The sequence below is a fragment of the Aotus nancymaae genome, unplaced genomic scaffold (assembly GCF_030222135.1).
Source record: "Aotus nancymaae isolate 86718 unplaced genomic scaffold, 86718_ANA_hifiasm-v0.15.2.pri h1tg000058l, whole genome shotgun sequence".
NCBI lineage: Eukaryota > Metazoa > Chordata > Mammalia > Primates > Aotidae > Aotus > Aotus nancymaae.
In genome coordinates, this window is record NW_026988472.1 from 38,552,945 (window position 1) to 38,575,740 (window position 22,796).

Sequence of the window (22,796 nt, forward strand, 5' to 3'; positions counted from 1 at the left end):
GCCTACAAGATATTTTTAAATAATTCTCCAACCTCTGCTGAGAGGGATAGCCTTAGGGAACATCCCTGTTTTCTCCCTCTTGAAGATTTAGGTAGCAGAGGTGGGGGGAGCAGGGGTTCGAGGGTCTAGGCTGAAGGCCAAGAGCTCTGCGCACTTGAGGAGAATTTGGGCCGGTAGGGAGTGGGGGGCGTGCGAGGGAAGCGACTAATACAAGCTGAATGAATACCAAATAACCACAATTTAACACAAGAGCGTCAACTTGGAGAGACTTGAATCAAGCCGGGAGCTGAGCCCCCAGGAAGCTCCCCGGCACGAAGCCTCCAGTGCCTCTGTCGGGGGAGGTTGGGGGCAGGTGAATTCCCAGCATGTGACCCTGGAGAGGGAGGGTCTTGGACCATTACGGGATGCCCCCAGAGACTAGGAGCGCCCGCACGCACGCACCCCCGGAGGAGACAGGCCGAAAAGACACTCCACACCCCTCCCTGGGTCCTTGGCTCGGGACTGCACCCCCAATACTTTGCCCACCTCCCTCCCCAGCTGGGCGGGGACCACTGTTCTCACTCATTCCCAAGGAGCCTACGACCTGCTTGGACCCTTGGCAGTGAAAGGCTCCTAGCCTTTGCCCCTGCTGCCTTTCCCATTTCTTTCCCCCGCCTCCCGCCGACGCCCCCAGATCTCTTGGGCTCGCCCTTCCTGAAAGTAGGCGAGGCCCAGAAGCTGAGGTTGGGGCGCAGGAGGAGGGTGGGAAGAGGGAGGAGCGGAGCGTGGCAGCCAGGGGCGTGTCCTCCGCTAGCCCAGCCCCTGGGTGCGCGCGGCGGTGGCGGCGGCAGCCGAGCCTCGCTTTGAGAGACAGGTATCGCTTAGGCGCCATGTTGTGAGCGGAAGTGGGGGAGCGCGCGGCGGTCGCTGTTCGGCTGGGAGCGGGCGCGGGAACCGGCGGGGGGGGGCGGAGCCGTAGTCTCGGCGGCGGAAGGAGGAGAGGAAGAAAGGGGCGAGACCCGGTGCCCGGCGGAGGCGCGAGGATCTCGCTCAGCGCGTGGGCGTCTCTGGCCAGGCGCGCGGCTTTCGGGCGGTCGGCGTCGGCGTCGAGCCCTCTGCGGGGCCGCCGCCGCTGCTGCTGCTGCTGCTGCTGCTGCCGCTGCCGCTGCCGTGGGGCTCGGGCGGCGACTGAGCGGGGCCGGCCGCGGGGCGGGCGGGGAGGGAGGAGGCGGTGAAGGCGGCGGGCCGGGGGGGAAGATGCCGCTGGCGCAGCTGGCGGACCCGTGGCAGAAGATGGCTGTGGAAAGCCCGTCCGACAGCGCTGAGGTGAGTGCAGCAGGGTGGCTGGGGCCGGCGCGCCTTCTCCCCGCGCCCCCGCCGGCTCGCTTCGCTCCCCGGAGCTGGCCACTCGGCTCGTTCTGATCCCGCTCGCGTCTTTCCCCCGGGTTCAGGGTTTTGGTTTGGGTTGTCTGGGTGGGTCTCTTTGCCAGTCTGACTGTCTATTCCTCCCACCCGTACCCTCACCTCCTTCCCTCGCTCGGGGGGCTGCCAGTGTGGCAGCGCGTGGGGTTTGGAGTGGGCGCTGGGGCTTTGCAAGAAGCCAATTTTAATCAACTTTGCGTGGGGGAAGCAGGAGGCGGAGCGGGGGCTGGCTGGGAGTTGGGAAGTTTGCCCCAGCCGGGTCGGGGGCTTCCCCGGACCTTAGCGATTTTGGGGGATGTGTGAGGGGTAGGGATCGGATTCACCGAGGAGCTGGGACTCTCGAGTCCGGCCGAGGGAGGGGTTGCTGTGGAGAGACCGGCGCGCGGGGCCAGGGGCGGCGACCTGCGGGGGGTTCGGGAAAGGGGTGCAGGGTTTTGCCTCCTCTTCCCCGTCTGCTGCAGCAGTTTCTGCTGCTGCAAAGGAAAAAGTGGAAGCCCAAGGTCCCCTACCCCCTCCGGTCGTAGAGCTCGCCCTCCGTCCCTTCGAGTTTAACTTGAGTTTCCAGTCCATGGAGGTGAGAGGGTGATATTCAAGGAGATCAGCGGCCGCCGTAAAGGGCTTTCTGGTTTTCCTCGCCCGGAATCTGGTGACCGTCCCTGAGACACCCACCCGAGTGCCCAAAACCCAAACAATATACCCAAACAGCGCAAAACAGAATTTCCCAGGGCGCATCACTGTACCGAGCTTTTCTCAGCCGCCCCTATCCCAGAACATCTGGGGGTCTGCGAAAATAATCCAGACAAGACCCTTTCCAGGGTATTACCGCTCCTCTCCCGAGTGGAAAATCAGTTCCTGATGGTGGCGCGTCTGTGATTCTTCCTTCTTGACTTTTTGCTGCCTTCTCTCCCCGCAGCGGACTTTGGGGGATTACAGGATGATAGGCTGCGTGTGTGTAATAGTTACTGAGTGAGTGACCCCATTTCTGGAAAGCATGACTGAAACGCGGGGGTGGAATGAGGCAGGCTCTGATGAGTGGTGTGCTTGGCGGCAGCCGCTGCCCTGCCGGCCTCCGCAGTGTGAGAGGTAGATAAGGTTACCGGTTACGTCAGTAAAACAGGGGCTCAGTTTGATCTGAGATGCGGGACACTTGCATTCTCTGGTATAATGGAGAGGGCGGGAATCAGTTCAAATCGCTTTTCACTTTTTTTCCCCCAGTCACCTCCACTGCTGTATAAAAATATTTGCTTGTTCTCCTTAATACACGAAGAGTTGTAATAGTGCCTATGATTGGTGCTTAGTATTTTGCGACTTGGATCATACTTGTAAAACCTGAACTAAATGCTGCTCTTCAATGGAAAATACACTGATATATGTTGAAAGAAAAGGAAAGAAAGAAAGGAAATCATGTTTTTAAGACTGGCAGAATTACAAGAACTTTATTTAAAATTGTTGACCAGACTAATACTATAAATCTTTTATTAAAAAGCTAAATTTATAATGTTTAATCATCCTTTGAATAGGTAGTGTGAGACACAGTGTGCAAGGGCTCTTTTGATATTTTTCCCCAGAAAATTTTTTGCATTAAATAATATAGCTAAAAGATTAATAAAATGTTCTCAAAGTGCTGAACTTGTGGAAAGAAATTAAATTTGCTCTGAGCCTGATTTTTAGATACAAACATTAACAATTGCAACTCAAGATCAGTCCACATTTCTGCTTGGCATGTATCAATGTGTAGGAAAACAATATCATTTAAAATTCCACCTTATCTTTTTTCTACAAGGAATGCATTTGGATAAGGAAGTACAAAACTGATATTTATTTAGCACAAACTACATGCCAGGTACTGTGCTATGTTACTGTTTCATTTTATCCTTCCTATGACCCAGCAGGGTAGGATTATGGTCCCCATTGTTATAGATTAGGAAGCCAAATCTCAGAAGTTAAAAGGCACAAAGATTATAAATAGTAAATGGCAGAGCCATAATTCAGAGCCAGGTGGATACAATTCATGTTTCATTTTATATCAGGGTAGCTGCTTCAGATCTTTTGTGGAAAAATTCAGAGTATAAATAAGCCAGTAGTTAGAGGTCATGTATTTTCCAGAAACAAATAGAATATTATAAGAGGTCTCATTTGGTAAAGCCTTATTATTTCAGTTACTATCATGTTTTCCAGAACTTGACAGATAGGATTCCACAATTTGCTATTTTCAAAGAATTTTGCTATTCTGGCATAAGATATGTCAAACAGAGCCAATGTTGCCAAGATTTTTATTAAAACTAAATTCTAACAAATTGCTTTTAGATATTTAGTTTCCTTTGCTTGTTCAGCTATTTCAAGTAAATTGCTTCTGATACAATTTGGAAATATAGAAGACAGTGAGGGAAAGGTTGAAAAAGTCCACCCAGAGGTCTAATATTTTCACTATTATGCTGTTTCCTCCCCAGTAGGTTCCTATCAGATAATAATTGTATTTTACCAGAGTAACATCGTTTTTTTAAAGAATCATTTACTTGAGTAAATACATGAAAATATTTCTCTCCAGGTTAAAAGATTTCAGGATTGGTCTGTGTAAGAGTTTATATTTATGGTCTCATCCCTAGTACACTGTGAATTCTTGAAAGCAGACTCCCCCACCCCGGCCCTGCCTTTGAATCCTCAGCATTTAACACAATGCCTGGCACTTACATATTGTAGACTTAATAAATATCTGCTGAATGAATCATGAAAGTCAAGAATAGAATGATTATGAATCTTATCTCTTGTTTTTTTATCGTTTTAATCTCATTAAAATATGAACAGTTTAAAAAGACCTCAGTGCCTCAGTAGCAACACGGGCAGTTTCTTTAGTTCCTTTACACTGGCCTTCTTGCTTTAAGACCTCACACGAATCTCATGGTGTTCAAAACAAAAAAACCCTTGTGGTTAAACTCAAACGTGGGTCAGAACATGATAGGCTAGAACTAGGCCAAATGTTTAAAGAAGCAAATTTAAGATAATAAAGGAAGTACTATGTAAGCAAAGTAAGGGTTGGTACAAGATAAAAAACAAACTAGCTTCCTAACTGGTCTAGGTGAACTCTTTAGTGAGTTACTTAAAAATACTAATATGCTTTGGAATATTTGCCTGTTTAGAGGATGAATAGGTAGGAACTATGGCTCATCTGTTCTGCAAATTCTTTGCCACTGCTGTCAGAGACAGCATTTACTGGATTATAAGCCTGACCTAGAGTAATACTTTATTCTTCGTTGCAATAGAGTTGGTATAAATGATAGTAAATCTAAATGTGAAGTTTTCAAAATAGTAAAATTATGGAGGTTATTTTTGTTTTATAGAAATGTGTTATACAAAATAGCCACAATATAATGTGTTATATACAATGTGTATTATACAATGTGTTGTGTGAAAATAGCTACCTTGACTTCCTTTAAATAACAGGTACCCATGATACACTGAAAAATATCGAAAAATATCAACTATATAAATATTTTACTATAGAAAATGAGGCTTTTGTGTGGGAGATCATGTTTAGTGAATGTGCAGCCATTTTTAACCTCAAAGATTATATAGTATTCTACAGTATAGTACATAGATTTTATAGTATTCCTACTTTATCAATATATATGGATTTCTTATATTTTATCTATAGGGAAAATGTTCTGTTAAAGTATTATCATTGATTTTGAAAAAAATGTTTTATTGTTTCTTTTCCTTTTCCTGATTTATTTTTACCACCTTTCAGGTTTTTTTCTTTCCCCTAAGTGAAGATCTGAGGAGAGGACAGGTATTGTTACATGTCAACTGTCAAGTAACTGTGACACATTACTGAACACTTCATTGTTTTCAGTGATTATGGTAGAGGATGTCAGTTTTTTAAAATCTAGAAATCTTTGCTTTATTTTGGCAGCTTGATCCTGTAGTAATGGGGTAGATTCAAAATGTGAAACTTCCTGGATGCATTTAAATTTTATTAATAAGATAAAACTTTAATTACAGAAACAAGTATAGGCAGACCTTGTCTTCTCTTTAGTGTGCATTTCTGGAAACCACAATAAGTATATCTTATTTTTAATAAGGGTGGCATAATTGGACTGTGCACTCCTGACCAAGGACTTGACATTTGCTAAATTATAGAATGATCAAAAATATAGATCACTTATCTAGAAGTTTGAATTGCAGAAGAATTGTCCTAAAGTTTTTAAAGATTTTTATTACTAAGAAATTCATACCATTGTGATAATTAACAAGATTTGCTCCAGTTCCGTTCTCAGAGACATGTGGTCTGCCAGGCTGTAAATGATGTACCCAAGGTCACAGTTGCCTGGTTGACCCAGTGCAGAATGGGTTGACCCAGTGCAGAATGGGTGATTTAGACCCAGCAGTTCAGATTATGATGAATGACACACTGACATGTTGGTGGTCTCACTGGTAATTCTTGAGTGTGATAATGCTCAGTTGTTTATATGCTTTGCTGGATAACACATTTTAAAGCATTGGAATGCAGCTTTGCAAGTACATATATTACACATCCATTCCCCTGTTCACATAAATAGAAAAAAAAAGTATCTAAATTGTAATACCTAGCATTCAATGTCTTTCTTTCCACCCTACTCCCATCACTGTGTTCTTTTGGAATTAATACAGTGACCTGTATCATTAACCTGGAGATATTAGATTTCAGATATTCTGGTTTATCATTTTAATACCAAAAAGCATCAAACCAAAGGAAAACTACCCTATTTAATCATTCAGTAAAAACTACCATATTTAATCATTAAATTTCGTCACGATTTAGCAAAACAAACACAGATATATCTGTGTGTGTGTGTGTGTGTGTTTGTGTGTGTGTGTGTGTGTGTATTTTATAAAACAAGTTCAGGATAAAATGTATCCATATAGCACATAATGATTATTTCATACATTTGGCCTATTTATTTTTGACGGTTTATCAAGTTGTACAATTTAAAAGCCAGTATTTATTAATCCCTAATGTACAGAAACATAGGAGGAAGTTGTCTTTTTGGTTAAACAAACTGTTAAAAGATAAACTTTGGCACACCAAAATTTTTACTTTTTAATTGATAAATAATATTTGTATGTTCTTATGGGGTACATGCAATATTTTGTTCCATGCATAGAATGTGTAATGATCACATCAGGGTATTTGGGGTGTCCATTAATCATTTCTATGTGTTGAGAACATTTCAAGTCCTTTCTTCTAGCTGTTCTGAAATACTCTGAAATATATAATACATTGTTATTAACTATAGTCATCCTACTCTACTATCCGTTATTAGAACTTATTCCTTCTATCCAACTGTATGTTTGTATTGTACCTATTGACCAACCTTTCTTCACCCCCACCCCCTCTGTAACCCCCACACTCACCCTATCCTCTAGTAACTCCCATTCTACTCCCTACCTATGAACTCCCCCATGTTAGTGAAAACATGCAATATTTGTCTTTCTGTCATGTGGCCTGTTTTAAGCAAATACATTAGTTACTACTACTTAATTATTTTGGTTTTTGCTTATTCTTAAAACTTAGGAGGAACTTTGTGGGATTATTTGGATTAATAGCAAAGTGTTAAAGAACATAAGCTCTGGAGCCATAAAGACCTGTGTTTGAGTCCTGGCTCTGCCACTTAATAACTTTGTAATCTTATGCAAGTGATATTTAATATCTCTATACTTCAACATCCTAATTTGTAAAATAGTGATGAAAATAATGTCCACGTCATAGGGTTTTGGCGAGAATTAAATGGAATGATACTATATGTAAAGTACTTGGTTCAATACATGGTTTAAGGTTTTAATAAGCAACAGTTACAACGGATCATCTCTCTTAAATAACTGTCTGAATTCTTTGTTCTTCCTCTGGGGTAATTTTTTAGAATCCAGCAAAGCAATTAAAAGTGATTTATTTGATCGATCGGTTTAAATAGGCATTGTGATATCTGAATGTAATTGAAAGGGCAAGGTGAACAGAAATCTCTTGAATCTTGTCCTTTTTGCGTTGATCCCTTCCTCATTATTATCTTTAACGGGAAAAAACAAAGAACATTGTGAAGAATATGTGGAAGAAGGAAGAAAGGAAAGTTTGTTCACATTTTAATATTGCTCAAATTGGAAGATGTCTCACAGTCCATGGCATGTCACAGTTTATTTACCAGCATGTCTTTTCCTTAACAATATATAAAATAATAGTGTATCTGATATTTGATTGTCTCTTTTAATCCATAAAATACAGTATATCCTGTATGTCTACCTCTTGAAGGTAATGTGTCCCTGAAGAAATGGTTAAAGTCAGTTTATAGCATCAGTAGGTAGAATTTTAACTTTCTTTCTAAAACATACCAACACAAAATATGCATACCTTTTTATATTTTAGGATGAATCCATTCCATTAATTTAATTTTTAGGGAAAGAAATTAATGTCACACCTCCCTCCCCATTACTATAAACACATTTGTTTTAGTTATTTGGAAATGCCATAGGGTAACTGGGTTTTCCTGTCTAGAAATGTAATCCTTTAGATTTTGTCTGTAATATGCTGTTGGTACTTCAGAACTCTAAATAGTACAGTATTTTTTGAGCTAAAAAGTCCCTAGAGATGTGAAGTTAAAAGGTATATCCATACCTCAAGAATCACTCCACTCCAAAAAACAAGGGAGTGTGGCATAATCAAGTAACTCTGGGAAATGTGGCATTAAACAAGATTTAACCTGTCTTTACTGTATAACTTAGAACTTTTAAGATGTTGTATACAGTGAATCTGCAAAATGGATAGGGCCCACAGCATTTGAGACTTGATGTCAGAACCCCTTTTTTGTGAACCACCTATTGAAGTCTTAGTGGACACAAAGTGCTTTGCAGAACACAGTTTTGGAAAGTCTGATAACTACAGTAATGTGATCCAGTATTGCCTGGAAATGAGCTGTTATATTTAATTGACTATATTGAAGTGTTTTCTTTAACTGTCAAGAGTTTTGTTTCATTTTGAATTGAAATCTTTCTAAATTAAATTGTATAAAAATGTTCCATCTTAATAGTGACTATAAATTTAAATATAATTCAAATAAAAATTAAAAATAATTTACAATTTTGATTTGATGTTCTGAAAATTAATAGTCGTATTCTACTTTAATATCAAACGAATTACCCCTACTAAATGGCCTGTACATTGACTGTTTCTGTAACCTATGTGTAATATTTGTAGTTTAAAACTTCTCTTACTATATGCCACTTTATACTACCATTAATCTGCTTTTCTCTCCCATTTTCCTACTTAAATTAATTGCTTCTCATTTTCACTTACTAGAGAATAGAGCTAGGGTTAGTAATATAAAAAAGTCACAGTTTTCAGATAATATAAAATAGCATCTTCACCCTTTTTCTGGTCTCTATTCATCATGTACAGATACCTCTGGGGTCAGGGATATTTGCTGGGCATATTACTGAATAATGAATAGTGATTTTATGTTTTACATACCATAACAGAATGGCTCAGTTGCTGGCATTACCTCCCCTGCATATTTATCTTCCTCTCTTGAAGATGTCAGCTAGAAAGTAGAACATAAAGGAACTAAAAAACAGGCAGCTATAAAATGGAAAGCTTGCCTACTACCCCGCCTGGAGTCAGGTCTCCACATTGTGAGTCCTTTTCTGTTGTTCTCATAAAATGTGCCAGTTCCCTAAATATTTGTTACTGTACACTTAGGTGTAAATCTAAAAGCACTTTTAGATTTCTTATCATAATAGATTTACAACCATAGCATAGGTTAAATCGAATTTTCCCATTTTAGCTAGTATATCTGTGGTTTTTTACATACCTTAAAAACTAGTTTTGTTTTGTCCACCATATAAATTGATTTTTATAATCTTACGTATGATGATGCTCTCATCTTCAAATCTGACCTGGTCATCTAGATTTCTGTGAGCTTGGCTCTAATTCTTTGGCCAACAAAGCTTGTTATAGGAAACTTGGTTCAGTCATTTGATATGTGTTAGAAGCAGATGTCAAATGATAGCCTGAAGCAAAAGATCATTTTGACATTAATAGACTGAAATGCATTTCAAGTGCAGTGGTTTGGGATACATCTTCACTCCAGAAATCTTGTAAAACCTGTAGCAAAAACCTCAGCTACCTAGAATGTTATTTCAATTCTTCACATTTAGGAACAGAGACATCTATCTGAAAATAATATAATAAAGATTTACCTAAAATAACAAAAAAATTTCTAGATCAGCACCGTTCAGTACAGTAGCCGCTACCCATATGTGGCTTTTGAGCACTTGAAATGTGGCTAGTGTGGAACTGAATTTTTGAATTTTAACTAATAGTCACCAGTGGCTATTGGCTACCATGTTGAACAGTATAGTTCTAGATTATAGGATTAGTACAAATTGAATCCATTTTTTACACCAGTGTTTTTTCGTTCCTACTTTGTATGATTTTTATCTTGAAATGAATAGGCTAAAGCTTTTCTAAAAACAAATATTTAACATGCTTTTTCAAATTATGTTTAATCAGGTTTGTTTTGTCCTTTTCTACCCTGAAGATTCTGATAAACCCCCTAGTGTGGTACATACCCTACAAATCACCATTCTGCTTTTCCTACAACTTTAATAGTTTTACTGTGATATCTAATTCAAGTGATAGCACTGAAGCATTAGGGGAAATTTAAATATCAAAAAATGTTGTAATTATAAGTTTCGTCTTGTGTACCAAGCTTACAGACAGAGATATAAACAGTAAGAATAGTGTCTCTGGGTAGAAAAATATATAATTATCTTCTATATTATTGGATGAATAAATTACTGTATGGTAATTTGTTTAAATATTGTGTTGTGTTCACTGTACTGTGCTAGTTAAAACCAAAAAAGTGGATTGGTACATCTTGAAACATGAAAGTATTTAAATTTTTTTAGCATAGAATTTCAGAGCAGAAAGCAATTTAGCCCTACCCTATTTATATAAGAAAATTGAGACCTATTCAGGCAGACCTGCTCCAGGTGATAAATTAACAAAGTCAGAGCTAGGATATGCAACACATTCACTTCACTAAAATTTATTTTGCCATCCGCAACATATCAATACAGTTTTTTAATTTTATCAAAACTATCTTAAGTACAAATTCTGAAAGAGCCACAATGCATAAAAGTTCAAATATTACTTTTTCTCTACACTCCACTAATTTTAACTCATTTGCTGTGGCAGAGTACTCAAATCCAAAATAATATACAGCCTTGTCTTAGCCTTAGTTTACAAGTGTGGAAAATATAGTCCTTAGTTTACAAAAACGACTTCAGAATGTTCCTGCCTACAAACAAAGGGTGAAGGGTATGTTGAGATCACTGCTCTTTCTTTCCCAAGTGAAAATGGAAGGCAGCTCACACGTATTGAATGCTCCCCTTAACAAGTCACTTTGTGTATATCAGCTTGAATGAAGTATACATAATTATTCTCAACTTAAGAGATGAGGAAACTGAAGCCTAGAAGAGTTAAATAATGTGCTTATGGTTGCATAGCTACTAACTGGAGGAGCCAGAATTCAAACTCAGATTGCAAATTCTATTGACTTTCACTACACAGCCATGTTTGAGTTGAGAACATCCGGGTGAGTGACTCAGTCTAGATGAAATCTGCTACAAGGGAAAAGGATCCAGATAGTTTGCATGAGTAGCTGTTGTGGAGATGTAGAGGATAACCTAGAGAGATAGATGACTTCTCATATATATATAAATATATGTATGTATATAGCACAAAGCCTTCTTCTTACTAAGGAGGCCTGTAGAGATGATGTGATCCTGGCATCAACTAGGAATGCTGTTCATAATACAGACAATGCTTAAGTAGTCAATAGGTAGTTAGAAAAGTTAATAAACTGAGTGAAGTTGGTATTAGTTTCCAAATACAGTGGGTTAAATAGTCTTTTGTGAGTTGGCCTGAAAAACAGCATTTATGACATTGGATGGGAAGACTCTTTGAGATTTCTAAGCAGCTGTCTTATAAATAAAATAAAATGTCTAATGTTTGAAATAAAAATTGCCGTATTTGGGATAAAGGGGATCTGCCTGGATCTTACTTAACAGCTGTCCTTACAGAAGCCCCTAGGTGTATGCCTGAGTAAATGTGTTCTGTTCTTTGATTGCAGCTTATTAAATCATTACTTCTCTATCTTTTCATCCTCTTTTCAGAAAAATCTACTTGATGTTCCCTCAAAGTGCCAGAAAACAGAATTTGGCTCAACCCAAAAAGGTTAACAATTATCTTGCTACAGTATAAGAAAAGGAAATTTAAAAGGAAAGTTATACAATCATTGCTTTTTTATTTCTTAGACTGTCAGAAATTTGTAAATTTCTTAGACTTAAATAGTCCTAATTAATTCCTTTTTTTGTTTTTTGTTTTTTTCTTGTTTGTTTGTTTTTGAGACAGCTTCTCACTCTGTCACCCAGGCTGGAGTGCAGTGGTGTGATCTGGGCTCACTGTAACCTCTGCCTTCTGAGTTCAAGTGATTCTCCTGCCTCAGCCTCCCTAGTAGCTGGGACTACAGGCACCTGCCATCACGCCTGGCTGATTTTTGTATTTTGGGTAGAGATAGGGTTTCACCATGTTGGCCAGGCTGGTCTTGAACTCCTGACCTCAGGTGATCCACCCGCCCCAGCCTCCCAAAGTGCTGGGATTAAAGGTGTGAGCCACTGCATCCGGCCTAATTCCTTTTTTTTTTTTTTGAGATGGAGTTTCACTCTTGTTGCCCAGGCTGGAGTGCGCAGTGGTGCAATCTCAGCCACTGTAGCCTCTGCTTCCTGGGTTCAAGCGATTCTCCTGCCTCAGCCTCCCAAGTAGCTGGGATTACAGGCACCCACCACCATCCCCAGCCAATTTTTTGTATTTTTAATAGAGACAGGGTTGCACCATGTTGACCAGGCTCCTCTCGAACTTCTGGCCTCAGGTGATCCAGCCGTCTCGCCCTCACAAAATGCTGGGATTACAAGTGTGACCCACCATGCCCAGCCTAATTCCTTTTTTAATTGAGATATTTACATACTATAAAATTCAGCCTTGTAAAGTATATAATTCAGTGGCTTTTACTATATTCACAACATTGTGCAACCATCAATACTATCTATTACTTAAAACATTTTCTTCACCCTAAAAAGAAATTTCATACTCATTAGCAGTCACTCTCCATTTCCTCCATTCCCCCAGCCCCTGGCAATCACTAATCTACTTTCTGTCTCTAGATTCACCTATTCTGGACAATTCATATTAATGGAATCATACAGTATGTGGCATTTGTGTTTGTTTTTAAGGTTCATACATGTTTCAGGGTTTATACATGTTATGTTATAGCATGTATCAAGACTTTATTATTTTATATGGCTGAATAATCTATTTTGTATGGATATACCACAGTTTGTTTATCCATTTATCAGTTGGTAGACATGGGAAATTGTTTCTAGTTTTTGGCTATTATGAATAATGCTGCTGTGAACATTTGTATTAAGTTTTTATGTGAACATATGTTTCCAGTTTTCTTGGATATATACCTAGGAGTAGAATTGCTGAGTCATATGGTAAGTCTATGTTTAGCTCTTTGAGGTACTGCCAAACTTTTCCAACTGGCCTGCACCATTTTACATTCCCATCAGCAGTGTATGAGAGTTCCAGCTTTTCCACATCCTTGCCAGCACTTATTATTGTCTTTTTTACTATAACCATCCTAGTGGGTGTGAAGTGTTATCTCATTGTGGTTTTGATTTGCATTTCTCTAATGACTAATGATGTTAAGGATCTTTTCATGTGCTGCTTGTCCATTTGTATATATAATTCTTGTGCTTATTTTGTTACTGTTTTAGGAACTTAAATGGGCTTTGCTCTAATGCTGATATAGAGCCTTGTGTTGTATATGTATTTCTTCTCAGAAAAGTTAATTTCAATATGTGCTTTTAAGATATTTTCTTTGTTTTTAGATTTGATAAATAAAAAGCTTTTCCTAAAATAGTGGTTTTCCACCTCACTTAATAGAGCTCTAGGTTCTATGAAAGTACCTTAGGATACCTCTCACCTAGGGCACCCTGTCTCTCAGCCAGAGAGGAATTCCTAGAGGAATACAACAAAGAGTTAAATATTGGTTATATAACTTGAAAAAAAAAAAAAGAAAGTTCCAGAAATAAAAGATTGAGGCAGTGATAATTTTCCTTAGACTCTCCTCAGCCTAAACTATTCTATGGTTTCTTATTTAAAGCAAAAGTACAGGAGTTAATTTAAGATTATTTATCTTAGTAATAGAAAAACAATAGGCCTAGAATCTCTGAAATTAAATATAAGTCAACAGATAAATGAATTCAAGAATCCACCTCAAGTGAAGTAACATATACAGGTATGTTATTTGAAGAAGTAAAAATGCAAAGAAAACAAAACCTTATTTGCCCCCCTTCCTTCAAGTTCCTGCTAGCTGTTGGTATAATTTAAGAGTAATAGCTATCAAAATGGATGTTCAGGGTCAGGTGCTGTGACTCATGCCTGTAATCTCAGCACTTTGGGAGGGCAAGGTGGGTGGATCACGAGGTCAAGATATCAAGACCATCCTGGCCAACATGGTGAAACCCCGTCTTTACTAGAAATACAAAAATTAGCTGGATATGGTGGTGCACACCTGTAGTCCCAGCTACTCAGGAGTCTGAGGCAAGAGAATCACTTGAACCTGGGAGGTGGAGGTTGCAGTGAGCTGAGATTGCACTACTGCACCCCAGCCTGGCAACAGAGCAAGACTCCCATCTCAAAAAAAAAAAAAAAAAAAAAAAAAAAAAGATGTTCATGTTAAGTAATCCTTAGAGAAATGTCATTGGCAAGTTAAAAATAAGTTTTGCCTTGGATTAATAAAAAAAGAGCTCGTAAATGAGTTTTAAAGGTATCTCCTGTCCCCCACCCCCACTCTTCTGAGTATATATAGTATACTACTAGGTGAAAATGAATTAAATGGAATTCTTTCCTTTGGAACATTAAGATCTAAAAGTACTGGGGTGGACAGGAAGTTTAATAGCATGAAACAAGGTAAACTAGTAAAGAATAATATAAGCAGATGTAATTGGATCTTCAGGAGGAAATTATGACCTATAACGTACAGCAGTTTTCCATAGTACATTTTGAACCCTAAAGTGGAAAACTACAAAATAAATGTTATTTTCAACATAAAAATTAATCACTTGGAGGACACTTCTGGTTCTGCCAAGATAGTGAACCCCTATTCCTCCTTGATCTTCCCTTACAGCTAAAACACCTTAGACATAACACAACACACACACACAGGAACACTCTAAAGGTGGAAAAAGAAGGCAAACAATCTGCAGACCTTGGGACTCAAGAAAATCCAGGGAATTCACTCTTTGTATTCTTCCTCTTGCCTCCCGTATATCCTCGGCAGGGTGCTATGAAAGCCTCTAAACTAGAACTGCCAAGAGGCACAGACAAAAAGAGCTCTGAGAAAAGCCTATTTTCTTTAGACAGACAACTGAGGGAAAGGTAGCCAAATAAGACTAACCTTTTTGACATTACTCAACCTACCCGGCCAAACACCTTCAGAAGAACCCCACCCCACCCCAAAGAAGCAAATAACAGTGCTTTCACTCCCCAACCCAGTGGTGTGGGCTGGGGAGATCAGAGACCTAAGTACCCATTTCTTTGCCCAGCAAAAGCAGACAGCACTTTGGTTCCACCTGCTGGGTGGTTTTGGCAGACCAGGCAGGAAGCTTTTTCCCTCATTTCTCTTTAAGCAGAAGGAAGTTGTGCTTTTGCCAGGGTGATGTCTAGCAGCAGTGAGGTCTAGCAGCAAATTGAGCCTCCACCCCAACCCAGGAGCAATGTTACTTAATAAGGTGGCATGAGCCAGGGCTAATCCATACTCTACCCTCACCCGACATCAACAAGACAGAACAACATAGTTGGAGGTAGGATTCTCAACACTGCTTATCTCCACTAATGTCAGTGGGGCCCAGTGGAGAACTGAGCCTTCACTCCCATCTGGGGGTGCCAGGGCTAGTTGGCATTCTGCTTCCTCCTCTACCCTCCCCTGTTGTTAGCTGAGTCCTTTGGGGAGCTGAGCTTTTGACTTTATAGTGCAGCAACAAAGAAATATGAGTCAGCCCTCTGCTTTCCTCCTCCCTGTCATCACTGGGGCCCAGCAGGGGCATGAGCTTACACCCCTACTCAGAGGCAATGAGGTGATACAGGTTGGTGCCCTACTTTCATTGGGACTAAGAGCGGAGCTGAACTTCCACCCATCTGCAACAAAGCAGTGTGAGTCATTGCTCCACTTTTGCCTGGGTGATGTTGGTGGAGCCCAGGGGGAAGCTGAACATACACACTCACCCGCTCCTCACACTTCGCCTCAACAGGAGGACTGCCTGCTTCAGAAAAAAAAAGATTAAATAGGAAAGAGTCTTATAATCTCCAAAAATATCCATTAGACAGTCACAAATCACTTATACCAAAAACCAGGAAAATTGCAACACGAATGAGAAAAGACAATCAACAGACATCAGCACTGTGATAATTCAGATGTTGGAATTATCAGGCCAGAATTTTAAAGCAGCCATCACAAAAATGCCTCAGTGAGCAATCACAAACACACTGAAACAAATGAAAAATTTGTCTCAGAAAAGAAATAGAAGATATAAGGAAGAACCAAATAATACAATAACTGAAATAAACTTACTACATGGGCTAGATAGAATGGAGATGACAGGAAAGAATAACACTGAAGATAAAGCAATAGAAATGAACAATAGAGAAAAAATAAACTGGAAAATGAACAGAGCCTCAAAGGCCTGGTGAACATTAACAAAAGATTTAACATTTATGTCATCAGAGTCCCAGAAAAGGAAGGAAGAAAGTAAGTGGACCTGAAGAAATAATGGCTGAAATTTCCCCAAATTTTGCAAAAGACATACTGTACAAATTCAGGAAGCTAACTGAATCCCAAACAAGATAAACCCAAAGTAGCCCACTCCTAGACGCAATCAAAATCAAACTTTTGGAAATGAGTAGTTTTTTTTTTTGTAGTTATCGTCTAATAAATACAGAGTTTCAATTGTGCAAGATAGTTCTGGAGATTAGTTGCATAATGTGAATATACTTAATACTACTAAACCATACACTTAAAAATAGTTCAGATAGTGAATTTTGTGTTATGTGTTCTATGACAATTGAAAATTTGAATCACACTGCCACGTATGCACCTATGCAACAATCTTGCATGTTTTTCACATGTACCCCAAAACCTAAAATGCAATAAAAAAATAAATAAATAAAAATAACCAAGTTTCAATTTAAAAAATAAAATAAAATCAGAAAAAAAAAGAAATATCAAACTTTAGAAAATTAAACACAAATCTTTAAAGTAGCTACAGAGAAATAACTATTACCTATAGGGAACAATTGACATGACAGCAGATTTCCCATCAGAATCTACACAGTGGCTTATACCTATAATCCTAGCGTTGTGGGAGGCTTACCCCTGTAATCCCAGCACTTTGGGAGGCCGAGGCTAGAAGACTGCTTGAGCCCTGGAGTTCGAGACCAGCTTGGGCAACATGGCAAGACCCTATTTCTACAAATAATAACAACAATAATAAATAACCAGGCATGGTGGCACATACCTGTAATCCCAGCTACTGGTGAGGCTGAGGCTGGAGGATCACTTGAGCCCAGATAGTCAAGGCCGCAGTGAGCCATGGTCACACCACTGGACTCCAGCCTTAGCAACACAGTGAGACCTCATCTCAGAACAATCTATGAATTCTAGAAGGATATGGCACACAATTTTTCAAGTGCTGAAAGAAAATGCTATCAACCCAGATTTCCATACTAAGTGAAAATATCCTTCAGGAATAAAGGTAAAGTCAGAGTGATCTTGGATACAGGAATACTAAGAGAATTTGTGAGTAGCAGACCCTGAAAGAGAATGACAAAAAAAGGAAACTTAGACGATCAGGAATAAAGAAATAATAACATAAATTCTACATAATCTCTTTCAGAAAATAGAGAATACTTCACAACTCATTTCATTAGGCCAGTATTACCCTGATAACAAAACCTAAAGATAGTACAGAAAACTACATGTCAGTATCCCTGAAGAAGATAGACACAGAATCCTCAACAAAATGCTAGCAAAACAAATCCAACAACACATAAGAATTGTATGCCATGACCAAGTGGGTTTTATTCCACATCAGACTCTTTCAACATTCAAAAATCATTCAAGGTAGTCTATAATATTAAAAGGTTAAAGAAGACAAATCACATGATGTTAGTGAAGAAAACATATTGTTTCTTGGTCATAAAATGGTTTATAGGAAAGAGAAAAAACTAAAGTTAGGTAAGTTAAACATTCATTCATAATAAAAACTCAGCCAACTAATAGAGGGGGACTTGCTCAACTTGGTAATGAACCCACAGCCAACATAAAACTTAATAGTGAAAGATGGAATGCTTTCCTCTTAAAATCAGGAACAAGGCAAAGATGTCCACTCTCTCCACTGCTATTCAACATTGTCCTAGTAGTTGTTACTATGTAATCGGCAAAAAGAAAAGGCATAAAAATGTAAAAAGGAAATAAAACTTCCTATTTGCAGGTGGTGTGCAGTTTCTAGTGAAAATCCTTGGAAATCTACAAAAAATTGGAACTAATAAATGAGTTCAACAAGGTTGTAAAAATACAAGATCAGCATACAAGAATAGATTGCATATATACTAGCAATAAATGTGTGGAAACAGAAATAAACTGTCATTTATAATTGCTAAAAACTTGGGCATTAATCTAACAAAACTTGTATAGGACTTGGATGCTGAAATCTGAAAACTGTTGATGAAAGAAATCAAGTGCTAAATCAGGGATGTATGATGTTCATAGATTGGAAGACTCAATGTAACAAAGATGTCAGTTCTCCCCATATTTGTCTATGGGTTTAACACAAGCTTATTCTAAAAGTTACATGGAAAAGCAAAGGAATTAAAATACCTAAAACAAAATAAGGGCTGGGTGTGGTGGTTCATGCTTGTAATCCCAGCGCCTTGGGAGATCGAAGAGGGAGGATCACTTGAGGCCAGGAGTTCAAGACCAGCCTGGGCAATATAGCAAGGCTCTATCTCAAGAAAAACAATTTTTAAAAAAATTAGCAAGGACTAGTGGCATGCATCTATAGTCCTAGCTGCTTGGGAGACTGAGGCAGGAGGATCACTTGAGCCCAGGAGCTGCAGTTAACTATGATCACACCACTGTACTCCAGCCTGGGCGACAGAGCAGGACCCTGTCTCTAAAAATAAAATGGAAGAAATCATTCCACATGATTTTAAGACTTACTGTATAGCTTTACGACTCAAAATACTATAGTATTGGCAAGGGGATACACACATAGATGAGAAGAATAAAATAGAGGACAAAAAATAGACCCACGTAAGTACAGCCAACTGATTTTTGTCAAAGTTACAAAAGCAGTTTTATGTAAGGTTAAATAGCCTTTTCAACAATGGTGCGTGGAGCAATTGCACATCTATAGGTAAAACAACAAGCCTCAACCCAAACCTCACACTATGCAAAAGTTAATTTAAAATGGATCATGGATTTAAATGTAAAACTAGAAAACTTTTAGAATTTAGACATAGGAGAAGATCTTCAGGACTGTGGGCTAAATGAAGCATTTAAACATGAGACCAAAAGCAAATTCTATAAAAGAAAAAGCAATAAATTGAACTTCTGAAAATTGAAAACCTTTTTATCTATGAAGAAGACTCTGTGAAGGGGATGAACCTGTAACTGAGACCAGACTTGTATCTACAACATTCAAAGAACTCTGAAAACTCAGCAGTAACAAAAACAAGCAATCCAGGCAAAAAATAGACCGAAGAAATGAACAGATACTTCGCTAAAGAGAATAGCAGATAAGCATATGAAAAGATGTTCAGCATGGTTAGCTATCAGGGAAGTGAAAAAAATGCGGTATCACTACATACCTATTAGAACAGCCAAAATAAAAAATAGTGACAATATCAAATAGCGAGGATGCAAACAAACTGGATCACTCGTATATTGCTGGTGAGGATATAAAATGATATAGCCCCTTGGGAAAATAGTTTGACCATTTATTAATAAACATATACTTGCTATAAGATCCAGCAGTTGTACTCCTGGGCATTTAACACAGAGAAATAAAAACTTACATCCACATAAAAGTCTGTGCACAGATGTTCATAGCAGCTTTATTTGTACTATACAAAAATTAGAAACCAAATGTCCTTGAATGGGAAATGGTCAAACAATCTAGCACATCCACATCATAGAATAATACTACTCGGTAACTAAAAAGGAATGAATTGTTGATACAACAGCTTGGATGACTCTCAAGGAAATTATGCTGAGTGAAAAAAGATTACATGCTGTATGATTTATAGGACAGTCTTAAAATGACAGAATCATTGCAATGGAGAATACTGATTGCCAGGAATTAGGAAAAGGAGAGGGAAATATGGTCATAAAGGGGGCCACATGAGGGATTCTGGTGGCAATAAACCGTTCAGTATCTTTACTGTAGTGGTGGATATAGAGACCTACACATGGGATAAAATTACCTAGAAAACACATACACCTATATACCTGTGAAATCTGTGTAGGATCTGTGCATTGTACCAGCAGCAATTTCCTGGCTTTGGCAGGAAGTTATATAAGATGTTACCACTGGGGTGAAGTGGTGTGTGGGACCTCCCTGTATTATTTTTACAACTTCCTGTGACTTTATGATCATTAGATCATTTCTAAAGGTAAGAAAACAAGTTTAAAAAGCATTAGATAAAATGTCTATTCTCAATTAAAAACTTATTCCTAGTAATTTTACTCATAGGAATAAAAGGGTGTGTGCTTAATACTTAAAAAATCATCTCAAACCAATAACCAGCATCATGCTTGATAGGGACATTTTATAGGCATTTTCATTAAAGCTATGCCTGCTATTTTCACTTCTATTTTACATTCTAGAAGAGCTTGCTAATGCAATTAAATGAAATCAAAGAGTATTCAAAAGGATAAAAGATTATTCATATATGATATAATTATCCACTTTGATTATCTAAGGAAATCCTCTGAAAAGGTTTATTAAAACTAACGATAGTCTAGTAGATGATATTAGACAAAATGTATTCAGAAATCAACAAATAGCTTTCCTGCTTATGAGCCATAAACATAAACTATAATGGAAAAAAGATTCAAAATAGCAACAAAAATATTGAATGCCTAGAAATAAACATAAGCAAAGGACAAGCCCTAAATGAAGAACTGAATTGTGTTAAAGAACAATTTGAAAAAATGAGAAAAAAAAAAGCTATGGTTCTTTAATGTAATTTAAATTACTTACAAAAGGATTTGAAGTTTGTTTTTTCTTGGTTTTTAAGATTTGAGGTAACTCTTCCTTTGTTTTGAATAAACTCAGATTTTTAGCTTTTAAAATTTTCTTTAGGTTTCTCTAAGTTATTGCTTATGTGAGCAGTTAAAACTTAACAATTTTTAGTAAATTTTTTGGTTTTTTTGAGACAAGGGTCTCACTCTGTCACCCAGGCTGGAGTGCAGTGGCACGATCTCAGCTCACTGCAACCTCTGCCTCCCGGGTTCAAGTATTTTTCCTGCCTCAGTCTTCAAGTACCTGGGACTACAGGCATGTGCCACCATGCCCAGCTAATTTTTATATTTTTTGGTAGAGACAGGGTTTCACCATGTTGGCCAGGCGGGTCTTGAACTCCTGGCCTCAAGCGATCCACCCATCTAAAGTGCTGGGATTTCAGGCATGAGCCACTGTGCCCAGCCTAGTATTCTTATTAATACTACTTATGCTTAATACATATGCATGTAGAATTAATCATGGAGCTCTAATTAGAAACTATATTTATGGTTATCTTTTCAGAAATTAGTTTTGGTGGCTTTGCTACTAGGTTATGTTTATACCTAGGTTGAGTTTTAAATATAGATGTACATATTTTAATTAGAGTGAATCATTTGGATTGTTTCTTCCTAAGTCAATTCACCTAGAAGCATATCTAAAACACTTTGTATTGAAATACAGTTGATACTACACAAACAGGAATCCTGTTAAACAGATTCTGATTTATTGTGTATCTGAGCAAGTACCATTGTATCATTTTACTTGTAAGTTATTAAAGATGTTTGTAAGAGTATATATAAATTTAAGTGTTAATTAACAGTTATGTTATCAATAATGTTTATTCAGTTCAGCAGACATTTAGCATCACTTGTCTTACAGATGGGGAAACAGATGTTTAAATGGTTTTTGCCACAGTCACAGCAAATAAAAGCTGGGACTTTGAAGCCCAGCATAATGGTGTATCTGTTTTGGATAGGAGGGCTTCATTAAACCTCCGGAAACCAGAATAAGTTGCTGGACTTGTTCATAGGACACCTGAATTAACTAACCCAAGTAATAAAGGGTTATCCAGAACTCAGATTTTTAGCCGTAGAAATGGAAGTGGACCCATTAGGGCAAGGGGTTCTTCAAAATCCACTCAAATAGTAGTAGTTGTCATTTCCCCTGCAAGATGAGCAGGAGGAAGGAGAAGCTGATACCTCCAAAACACCCAATGTGGCTGGGCATCCTGAGCTATACCACAACCTCCAGCATAATTAGTATCCAAATTTTATGGATTAGAAAACTGAGATTCCTGTTAAGTCACTTACCCAAAGTCACACCTATAATAAAGAACAAAGCCAGGCTTTGAAACTTGATATATCAGACTCCAGAACTCATGATCCTTATACTGGGATTTCCCAGTCTTGTTTAATCACAGGTGTCCTCTAACATACCTGTTTAAAAAATAATATACTTAACCATGGGGCTTCTGGGAATTCTGATTCAGTGTCAAGCTGAGATAGGTCCAGGTAATATATATTTAACAGGAACCTTAGGTAATTTTGATCATCAGCCAGATTTGAAGAATATTACCAACGCCATCATGTACTGAGAGGTAGGGTTTGAAGGTATTGGAGAAGCAGGAATAGGATTAGGAGTGGATGCCATTTTTTTAATTGGCACTTTACTAGTTGAGTAAAATAATAGGTCAGATTGTGGAAATTATAAAATTGCTTTAAGTTCCTTAATCTGCACAAAAAATATTTTTTTCTTTCAGTTGACAACAGTTGTACAATCAGTTCTTTGGCATTATCTATGTTTACATTGGGGAACAAAAGTACCACTGACAAATATAGATAAAACTATTCTGAATCCAGAAGTGGAAGAAAAAGTTATACTTAGAAGTAACATAAAAACAGCTTCAAACATAGAATCAGTAATTTCCTTGGGTATGAAAACCCCACGAAATTTTAAATAAC

At 38.5% G+C, this 22,796-nt stretch overlaps 1 protein-coding gene across 6 annotated transcripts in view; it reads left to right on the forward strand.

The window, feature by feature from the left end:
• Positions 1–983: 983 nt before the first annotated feature.
• Positions 984–22,796, forward strand: part of RPS6KA3 (ribosomal protein S6 kinase A3) — a 122,565-nt gene continuing 100,752 nt past the window's right edge. For 3 of the 6 annotated variants that reach the window (XM_012477597.3, XM_012477581.3, XM_064364462.1), the window contains exon 1: positions 1,226–1,305. Coding sequence is in view for 2 of the 6 variants with exons in the window: in XM_012477573.2 (XP_012332996.1) it covers positions 1,237–1,305 (69 nt within the window). In the remaining 4 variants the exon portion in view is untranslated. Of the gene's footprint in view, positions 1,306–22,796 lie in introns of all 6 variants that reach the window. The other 3 variants (XM_012477573.2, XM_012477627.3, XM_064364461.1) reach the window with 3 other exon arrangements.